The following is a 10,387-nucleotide window of genomic DNA, read 5'->3' on the forward strand; positions in this document are numbered from 1 at the left end:
GTGAATTTCGACGACGACCAGATAGATACCTTTCATAGATAGAGCGTGTGAGTATATCTTGTATGTCGACTCACAACATGTCTACACAATCGACTATCTACAGGCCTTGTGTATATATGAGGAATGTATCCGCAAGGTACATGATTTTCAAAAGCCTCCAGATTGTGCTGCTGATGTAGTATGTAACTCGTACCTACAATCTAGACGAGCCCAATAGACAGACAAACAGTCAGATGCTGGCGAGGCGCATGAAATATCTTGCTGTTATATTGCCATTGGCCGACGCAGAGCGTAATAGTACACGTAGCGACTTGTCTACCGTCCACCAAACACAATACTTTATCGGCGGCTCTAACGTCCTGCGTTTCTGGCCTGGCACAGGCTGAACTCAATGCTCGACTAGGTACATGATTAGCTCCTATAGTATAGCAAAAAGAATGTATCCCAAAAACTACATACTACTCAGCATGTGTACGAATGCGGGAAAACACATTTCAGGTCCAGGTGTTGCAACCTGCAAGGGCGAAGAAAGGGAACCGCCCCCAGGAATAGACACGATACCTACATTGTATGTTGTAAGCCTTGTAAGCCTATCATGAACCTTGCTCGCTCGGGGGCTATGTCGAAAAGAGAAGCACCTATCCCATGTGTTCGCTTTACGAAGAGGCGCTCTCTCTTTTAAAGAACTTCATTACTCCTGATTCCAATCAGGCCTTGCATCCAGACCCTGTCTTGAATTGTATCCTCGATCTGCAAGAAGTATCACATCTTCGGCGACACTGGGTCATTTCCAACGTGAGCAAACGAAATCCTTCGAGGTGTTCCATCGGCCGCGTCCAGAGGATTCGAGCCCAAAATTTTGGGTTTAGCACTCAAGCACGGCGACGACATTCCAAACTCAATTCCGCGAACATTTCAAGAGCTAAAAAGGCCAATGCGCGTGGGCAATTGGCTGCTGTTTTTGTTCAAAAGAAGCGACGTGTCAGAATTGTTGTTTTCCCCCTGGAAAACGATGCCTCTTTCAGTTCAGTCCCTGACGTGCCATGCCATTGCCATGTTTTTCCCGCCCATTTGGGGCCACCCTCGGAATAGAGTTGCTTGCTCCAAGTAGCATGAAATGCCATGAAACACCAATTAAACTCCCAGACAGACTCGCACGGCCGCGCAACGCCCCCCAGTGCGTGTGTGTCGCGCGCGCCTGTCTTTGGCTGCCAGTCAGAAGCCGATTCAGCCAGTCCCGACTGAAAGGTTGGACACCTCTGACAGCAATATTCTTGGCCGGGGCCCTGGCCTACCCCAGCGCCCATCACTCATCCGTCAATCCATCCGTCAATCCATCCATCCATCCCATATCATCCCATCTACGTAGTTCCAACCCATCCACACCTCCAAAAAAAAAAAAAGAGGATCTGTCGATTTTGGATAGACACCCCCCTTCCTTTGACCCCACGGGCTCTCCCGTGTCCTGAAAAGGGACCTGCGGTTCTGGTGCCTTGCAACGAATCTTCCCCTCAGAATAAGCGAAGAGGACCATTCTTCGGGAACTCGGTTTTTTGTTCGAGGCAATCTTCCAGAACGAAACGGGGCTTGTGGTTATCAGACACTCGGAGCAATACTGTACACTATTATGGTGCTGGCCTTGGTGGAAAGGCTAAAAAGGTAAAGCAAAGAGGCATTATGACCCAGTTATGCGCGTGAGTGGAATGCTTACTAGCAATGCCAAGCAAGACATTGGTTTATCCAAGTCTGCGCTTGGATCATGGTAGCAGGTAGTAGTAGTAGTATTAAGGTGTTGTTGATAGCATAATTATCGAATCGCAACAATTGTCTTGGAACAAAGGTCGTTATCATAGCCTTTTCTCCAACACTATCTAGGTATTCAGCACTATCCAGTGTCATGCCAGCAACCGCCATATATGCGCGCGCCCACAAACACGCAACGAGGGAGGTTCCATCAAAGATATAGTTTCTTGCGCTAGAGGTGGTGGCGAGATCAGCAACCAAGACCTGGTGATTACGTCCAGAAGTCACACGGACCATCATGGTGTCTTGCTTTACGAAGAGCTATTGAGAGCGGCACTGCTAATTCTAGAACCGCTGGAATCTTGACAAGAGCCTTCATCTAAACACAAAGACGTACCTGTCTTCTCCACGTGGCCATGGTGTATATTATTGCATGCCGCTTACAATCTCCAGCGAGCAGCACTGACTCGACGGATGAGGGGAACTTGATATGCCGATCCAAAAAAACGCAGTGCTCAACACGGGTTCAGGTTGTCGACCTCTGCCAAGTATAAGCTATTATCATGAAATCACGTTATGTTGAAATGCCATCTAATATGCTTTCAATGGACTGTATATATAGGCATCATTCTGCAGCCCAGATACTACTCCGGGATCACTGGACAACTCTTACAGCATGCTTCTCACATATGGACCTAGGCTGCCGAGACGTGGCCAACTTGTCATCGGCGTTTGTTCAACTCGATCCATAAATCGTCCAAGGGATCGGGCTGTGCATGCTGATAGGTAGTTGGGTTAGATTAGAAGCTCAACAACAATGATCCTCGGGTTGAGCTGGTTCTCGTCCTAGGTATGCGTCCTTCGCGACCGAGGTAGGCCGTAGGGTAGATGTACTCCGTACAAAGAGCCACGGCTCACGAGCATGTGCAAAGCCGTCCGTTTCTCATGCTAACAAGTAGTGGTTATGCGATGCAAGTCGAGTTGCATACTGTGGTAGTATGGGTAAGTTTTAGCCGTACATGAGGTATATCTCCACTAATGGACATGGGGAGGTGGTTTGTGCTTGTGTAAGTTGTGCAATTTATGGCTGGAAAAGTGACTTGCCCCACGTTGAAGTGAGCCCTGCCAGATACTTGACAGGGAGCGAAAACTTTTGCCTGCAACCACAGTAGAAAGGTGACACTCTAGAAGAGCCATCGGCATATGCCCGACAGTTTACTATCCGTGGCGAAGACAGACGGGGAAAAAGTGATGGGGACGCAGTGACACCAATATTTCTGGTTTGCTGCTCAGCCATGGTAAGAGAGAGACAGAGGCCAAGACCCCACAAACTGGGGCACATGGCGAGCAATCTATTGCGGACGATGTGGTCGTAGCTCATTCTTTTTGATTACACATTACCTAGCCAGGCTACCTGCGATGAGCAATTGAAAGCTCGGATGCAAAAGAAGAGAAGTATCTCCATCGGCCTAGCATACAGATGGCGCATTGCCTAGCTTTCTAGAATGTCCGGGCGATGACAAGCCATTAAGCTCGATCCCCGCGGCGTCCGTCTCTGGGGGAGGGGAAAGGTCCTCTGTCTGTCATCTTTATATGGTAGAAGAGATGTCAGGTATGCTCGAGGTGAGACGATGACACAACGGACCGTGACGAGAGCTGCCGATATGCAGCCAAGGAGAGGACTTTTTATTCTCTTGATCTACCTGAGAAACGTTTCAGGAGACCGTTGAAATCGTTGATAGAGCCTCAAGCGCGACCTACGCCGCACTCAGCATGGTCACCGATTGTGGACGCTAATAACTCGCGACCCTGGCTGATGAACGGACGAGCTAGGGAGATTTCGCCGTTTAGCCAGGCTGGCTGTGTTCTAGTTGCGAAAAAAAAGGTGTGCCGTCTTGCCTGCCTGCCTCGGTGGGATGGTTGATGAATGGATCAACAAATCATTAGAGAGTGAAATCAAAGGGAATTTAATCATGGCCCGTCCTACAGTACACAGCTATTTCCGTCGGGGCCGCGCGCACGAGATATCCCTGGATAAACAATCGTGCAAGGTCCAATTCATGATCCCCAATGAGCAGCATAATATCCAGCATCGGATGGGAGCGTGCCTAATTGGAGAATCTTGCCCTTGATGGATTGATTTATGATTACCTGGACAAACTCTGGGGGGCCTAATGTAGGAGTTAGTTTTAGAGTTGATCCTGTGCCGACCGAGGCATTCATCATTGTACCTTCTTGCTGCTGGCCTTTTCGCAATATTAACCACAAAACTTCCCCAAGTTCCGCCCGGCAACGACGACGATAGCAATTAATGAAAAGGCCTGTGTGTGTTTTCGTCAATTTTCTCTTTTCCTTCATTTGACATATATATTTAGCTAATAGCTATCTTTCTACTTACTACGTACCTCACATACGTAGTCAGCTCCCGGGGTGCCGCTTCGCCTAATTTGTGCTTGTCCCTCCTCTTACCGTTCTAGGACACTGCCAAATACTCTTTTTTTTTTTAATCTGTTCTCTCCTCCGTTCTCCGAATAGTGTGTGCCGGGGGTGATCGACGGCGATGGATCTTTTTTCATAAGCCATCCGAGCCAATACACTCCCCGTTTCACCGCTGCATTCACTACTGGACTCCTTTATGCCCTCTTTTCCTCCCTCCCCCTTCCCTGGACTCACCTAAGCGGCATCTGATCAGTCTCGGCTAAGCCCTATTTCCCCTTCGCGCGCTCGGTACCTGACCGCAGCAGAGTACGTACGAGCAGAGCAGAACCAGAGCTTGGCTGAAGCCCAGAGAGCCCACACCCCCAGTCGTCGTCTCCAGTGAGAAAGAACCACGGCCTACCTAAAAGAACCCGAGTGCCTACGACAAAGCAGCCTCAACAATTTTTCGGGATGGCGCCTCCTACATCCTCCTCGTCTAATCCGAGCGGGAGCTATCTGGAGCAGACTGTCTCGCTCCTGGGCTCCGTGTCCGCATACATGCGCCTTCCGGCTCTGGTGTCTACGGTATGCAATGCCTTCTAGCTACCCCGTCATCGTCGTGCCGTCGCCGGCCTCCTCTGCGACGACCTCGCCCGCTTCTTCTTCTTCTTCTTCTCCATCCTTCTCTTCGCCAGCCTTTCGCCGAGTCTGCCGCCGGACCCAGAGCGCAATAAGACACCGATGCCGGACCGCAGTCGAGCTAATAGATGATGTGCAGGGCGCTGCTGCTGTCTTGACATCCCTCCTTTACTTCAAACAAAAGTTAGTTGACCTCGAGCCTCGATTCAAAACGCGTCCAGTACCCATGTGGCAGCTCTGCCCTACATGTCAGCTGCCACGGCAAGAGCTTGTAGACCTTAAGCTGACCAAGACTGTCCCAATTATAGATCTCTAATCTATCCGGCACATATGCCCCCAAATGCCCGGACGGATATTCCACGACCACCGGAATATGGAATTAAGGATTTTGAGGAATTGACCATTCCAACACACGATGGCGAGAAACTGTCAGCCTTCTACATTCGTGCACGAAAGGGCTCGCGCAACTCGAATTGCACCGTACTAATGTTCCACGGCAACGCTGGAAATATTGGACACCGGTTACCGATTGCCCGCATGCTCATCAACTACATTGGCTGTAACGTCTTCATGCTCGAGTACCGCGGCTATGGTCTTTCGACAGGGGATCCTGATGAAAAGGGCCTCATGATCGACGCGCAAACTGCCCTGGAATACCTACGGGACCGAGCCGAGACAAGTCAACACAAGATTGTCGTCTACGGGCAGAGCCTGGGAGGGGCCGTGAGCATCAAGCTCGTTGCCAAGAACCAAAACGCTGGAGACATTGTCGGCCTTGTTCTCGAGAATACTTTCCTCTCGATGCGCTCCCTAATCCCCTCGGTCATTCCTCCAGCCAAGTACTTGACATTGTTGTGCCACCAAGTTTGGCCGAGTGAGACGGTTATTCCCACCATTACCGAGGTTCCCATTTTGTTCCTGAGCGGACAGCAGGACGAGATTGTGCCGTAAGTTTTCTCTATTCCATGAACCAACAATCAAATTTCCTATATCAAATGATGATCATAAACAACCATCCACAAAACCTGAGACCGCTTGGCGGACGAGGATTTCAACCTTTGTTTCCTGACTATATTACCCTGTCACACAACTTTTAGCGCCCGCTCCCTCATGGGTGATGCTAGTTGCTAATATCATGTGGTCCTTCTAGTCCTCCTCACATGCGGAAACTGTATGAGCTAGCTACAACTCCAACAAAGATCTGGAAGCCGCTGCCTGCTGGTGACCACAACTCGAGTGTGCTAGAGGAAGGTTATTTCGAAGCTATATCGGACTTTGTCTCCAATGTCGGCGGGGACGAGATTCCGGACAAGAGGAGGAGGTGAAACGACTCCAGCGTCTTTGCTAATAATGAAGAGCATGATGAAGCGTTGAAAGCACTGTACAGAAGATTTTTTGCGTTTTATTTGCATTGGGCGGCGTTAACAAACGAAGATCCTCGGGGAACTGGAGACGCTTTGTCAGTCAAGAGCCCTCCCATTTATTCCCTCTTCGCAAGAATTGAAGATACCCCGCCCCTGACCCATCGATGCTTTCTTTCCGTGGCAGGAGAGCCGGTTCCCGTTTTTTGTTTAATCAGCTTTATATAGACTGGACGTTGAATGTATCAAAAAAGTTGTATCATAGTTGACTCGAGCAATCGTCCCTCCCAAGAAATTGATGTAGCGTTTGTGACGTAATTGATAATTATCCTGTGACCATGATATTGTTTTCGAAATCGTTTTTATATGATGTGCAACATGGCCTTGAGAAATTCAAGCTATGTATCGAGAAACTGAAATTCGCATACTAAAGCATTCATGACCACATGAAGGAGGGTTCTGAAAGCACGTATATTAACGGATTACGCACGTTGAGACGAATCAAGGATCCAAGGACATATCAATATTCATTTAGCATGGCGCATACTCGCCATTATCTATAGCTCGCTTTTCTTTTTCTTTTTTCTTTTTTTACATGAACATGAAAGTTCATCTTTCCCTAATTATCTCATCAGACTGTGTGTCTGCATGATTCTAGGCGTAATTCCCTCTCAAAACCAACTATTTGTCATTGGTTTAATCAATACGCTCCTCTTGAGACACGACCCGTCATGAATGCTTTACTCTTCTACCTCCAGTCTTTCGGCAGCAGCCTCCCAGTCATCCTCGACGGGGTCCTCCTCTGCCTGTTTCTTCTTCTTGGGTTTGAGCAGCGCCACAAATTTGCCCCGGGCTGGCGCCGGCGCCGGCGGTGCCACGGTGGCCGGTCGCGCGGCAGATCTTCCGGCCACGGTATTCCAGCCCCCAGCATTCTTAGTGGCGTGGTCGGCCTCGCGGCGGAGAACGTTGAGCGAAGTATCGACGTGGCACAGCGCCACGACCTTGGCGAAGCCGAGCCGGCTGACGGTCTGCGCGACCAGGGGCTTGAGGGCCGTGACGGACGCCTCAAGGGCCTGGGGCGTCCAGGCGCCTGTGCCGCGGAGTACAATTTCGTCCGAGGGAAGGAAGCTGGTGGTGAACGATATGCTGGGCTGGGTCGCCAAGTCCGCCTTGAGTGAGGACTCGAGCTCCTCAATGGTGAGACCAAATTGGGGCGACGATAGGATGAGTGCGTTGAAGGGTTCAGTGGGCACAATGATATTGGGACCTGCCGCCTGTTGGGCCTGGGATTCTGCGGCTCTAATCTTGACACATTGTCCGAGGGTCTTGGTCGGCGCGGACACGAAGCGAGGGGTTTTGAAGATGGCAACATGACGATGTGGCTCGGGGTCCTGAGATTCGCTATCGAGGCCGAAATCCTCTGCCAAGGAGTGCAGGAATGCGCGCAAATGCGTCTTCATGGGCTTGAATCGAAGACGCTTCTCCAAAGGGTCCGAGGCAAAGACGCGGAATTCCCTTTCATAAGTTTGTGCCCATTTAGCATTGTCTCTAAAGAACTTGAGAGTCGTCTCGGAGTAGGGAACATGGTCGTCGGTGTGCGTGGCCGGATCAATATTCAATGCTGCAGCTAATTTTGCGTTCCTCTGCAAACGAAGACATTCATCATCGCACTTGAGCGGTGCGCGTTCAGGCCAAGGGTTCGACTTTGAGGCCTGGCATCTGACTTCCTGCTTCCGATGCTGGCACTCGCAAGTGACAAAGGTCTTGGCTTGACATGGCTTGTCTTCGTTGCAGGCAGAAGGCGCATGACACTGGTCGGTATCGACGTGATCGCAGGATTTGCGGACTTTGAGACAAGGTTGAGAGCAGTGGGATCCACGAACACCCATGTCTTCACACTCGCCGGGACGGTGACAGGGCTTCGTACAAAGATGAGTCCCGCACTTCAACTTCTTGCCGCAAATAGTACCGCACCTTGGCTCTTCAAACCAGCAAGGCTGATTCTTGAGGTTTTGCTTGCCACAAATGCACCTCTTCTCTACAAGAAAAGGGCATGGTGGACAAGATATATCGTCTGGGTGACAGTGGTGAGAGACGAGAGGATGACCGCACGATCGATCCCGAATGCAGTCAAAGCGACATTCGGGTGGCCGAGTGCCACATGGCTGTGGCGGCTGAAGCACAGTACGGCCGCAGTGGCAGCTAATCTCGTCAAAAATTGCTTCAGGGCACGAGGCACAAGGCCCAGAATGACACAGCTGCTGACATTCATGTTTGCCACACTTCAGAGGCCGTCCACATTGGCGGATACAAATGTGCTCAGGCTCCACCTCTTCGTTTGAAGTACCAAGATTCTTCTTCTTCCTCTTTGCTGCTATTCTTGCAATAGCTTTCTTCTCGCCAGCGCAGCAGTGTAAGTCATGTAAGTGCCGTCCACAGTTGAGCTGAGCACGGCAGACCCGCATACATTCCGGAGCTTGTACAGATCCTTGGTGGCAAACTGACGAGGAAGTGGTCCTGCCGCATCTGCAGGTAACGTCCATATGCTGCATGCATGGCGGACATGCCGAGTCATGACAAACGCTCCGGCAAGAATGTCCACAAGACAGCACCTTATCGCATATCTTGTTACAGTTGGGAATGGGGTCAGTACAAGTCTGCCGGGGCTGTGCAAGGAGGTCTGCCAGAGACGTTTTGCCGCAAGGGCAATTGATCACCACGTCGGCAGAGTATGGGCAGTGAGTGACTTGTTCATCCTGAGCATGGCACTTCTGTTTGCATCGATGCTGCTCACAGTCGAACAGTCTCCCGCACTCATCGTTGCACTCAAAACTGCCAGTGAACCATGACTCGCCCAATCCTTCTGCTTTGGGGTACGGTGTAGTCTGAGAATCCCTAAGCTGTCCATAATTGAATGATGCTTCCTGATCGCCACGGCGTTCACAAAATATCTCCTTGAACTCCTTGCCACAGTAGCAGAGGGACGGAACCAACATCTCACAGCTGCCACAGAGGCCGGGATGACAAGGGCGCGAACATTCATGCTCTCCACATGGCAGCAGATCACCGCAAACCTCCTGACAGCTCCAGCCATTGACATAGTCTGTCTCGCTACAACGTTTTGTTGAAACCTGTTTGCCGCAAAAGCACGAGATACTTGGTCCCATCATCTCGCATGGCGGGCAGGGCCCAGCATGGCAGATCATAGAGCCACACGGATGAGGGCAAGTTGACCTTGGCTTGGAGCACGTCTGGCCACAAGAATGAGGCGGTAGCCCAGGGATCGATTTCGGATTGACTTCCTTGTTGCACCAACAGTGGTATATCGAGGGCTCATCAGTCATCGCTGAATTACAGCCAGGACAGCGCCAGCCCTTGAGGGCCTCGGCCCCTGGCTGCTCCGGCTTCTTGGTCTGGTTTGTGTACCATTTCTTTACACATGACATGTGCACCACAGTCCAGCAGATTGTGCATGACCAAATCTTCGAGTTTGAGAGTACTTCGTTGGTGCAAATGACACACTCATATTGGCCATAGGTGATGTCTTCGTGTATGCGTGTGGGAAGGTCGGGAGCTGTGGATTTGGAATCTCTCCGTTCTCGCTGTGTCTTCCCGTTTGCTACAGAGTCTCCAGGTGTATTTCGGACTTCATGTGTAGACTGGCCTGGCACAAAGTCGTTGGCACCCACGTCCAGAGAAGCGTTTGTGCCTTGCTCGCCTTCCTCGCGTTGTGACTCTGTGGTGAGTTGGCCTCCAAAGGCTCTCTGGGCACCAAATGTCGTTCTATGTCCGGAATTGGCACCGCCCCGCCTGGCGTTTCTTGTTCTTCTGGGGCCACGGCCAGAATGTGCTTGTCCAGGTGTGTTTCCCTCTGCCCTTGGCGGTTGTGTGGCCCCCGGCGCCGGTGAAGCTTCCGACGGCGGGTTCTGTTGACCTGTTGAAGTATTCTGCGCACCACCTCGACTTCGGCCCCCACGTCCACCTCCACGACCACCACGAGATCTGCCTGAACGACCGCGGTTGTGTCTTCCACCACGTTCTCCTCCGCCACCTGCTGCTGCCGTGCTGGGTTGCTGCTCGGCCATGACACAAGCAGACAGAATCCCAGCTTGTTCCAGAGAAGCCAATTCGATTGGGCTGACCTTTTCTGCTGATGGGTGGAAATATTCTGCTCTTGCTGTTGTGCACTCACTGTAATCGGGTTACTTCAGGCCCGATATGACTCT

General features: G+C 51.0%; 4 protein-coding genes across 4 annotated transcripts; 1 reads left to right on the forward strand and 3 right to left on the reverse strand.

Moving 5' to 3' along the window:
• Positions 1 to 4,632: 4,632 nt before the first annotated feature.
• On the forward strand, positions 4,633 to 6,125 carry PFICI_01466 (uncharacterized protein; the record flags this gene model as incomplete). Its single annotated transcript, XM_007830047.1, has 4 exons — positions 4,633 to 4,746; positions 4,940 to 4,983; positions 5,109 to 5,747; positions 5,951 to 6,125. The coding sequence occupies 4 exons, from the start codon at positions 4,633 to 4,635 to the stop codon at positions 6,123 to 6,125; spliced, it is 972 nt and encodes a 323-aa protein (XP_007828238.1).
• Positions 6,126 to 6,901: 776 nt separating this feature from the next.
• On the reverse strand, positions 6,902 to 8,050 carry PFICI_01467 (uncharacterized protein; the record flags this gene model as incomplete). Its single annotated transcript, XM_007830048.1, has 1 exon — positions 6,902 to 8,050. One exon carries the CDS (start codon positions 8,048 to 8,050, stop codon positions 6,902 to 6,904), a length of 1,149 nt encoding a protein of 382 aa, XP_007828239.1.
• An 824-nt stretch (positions 8,051 to 8,874) lies between these two features.
• On the reverse strand, positions 8,875 to 9,255 carry PFICI_01468 (uncharacterized protein; the record flags this gene model as incomplete). Its single annotated transcript, XM_007830049.1, has 1 exon — positions 8,875 to 9,255. One exon carries the CDS (start codon positions 9,253 to 9,255, stop codon positions 8,875 to 8,877), a length of 381 nt encoding a protein of 126 aa, XP_007828240.1.
• Positions 9,256 to 9,272: 17 nt separating this feature from the next.
• Positions 9,273 to 10,246, reverse strand: PFICI_01469 (uncharacterized protein; the record flags this gene model as incomplete). The annotated part of the gene is made up of 2 exons (XM_007830050.1): positions 9,273 to 9,412; positions 9,478 to 10,246. 2 exons carry the CDS (start codon positions 10,244 to 10,246, stop codon positions 9,273 to 9,275), a joined length of 909 nt encoding a protein of 302 aa, XP_007828241.1.
• Between the last annotated feature and the right edge of the window lie 141 nt (positions 10,247 to 10,387).

Source organism: Pestalotiopsis fici (genome assembly GCF_000516985.1).
Source record: "Pestalotiopsis fici W106-1 unplaced genomic scaffold PFICI_Scf_1, whole genome shotgun sequence".
Classification (NCBI taxonomy): Eukaryota; Fungi; Ascomycota; class Sordariomycetes; order Amphisphaeriales; family Sporocadaceae; genus Pestalotiopsis; species Pestalotiopsis fici.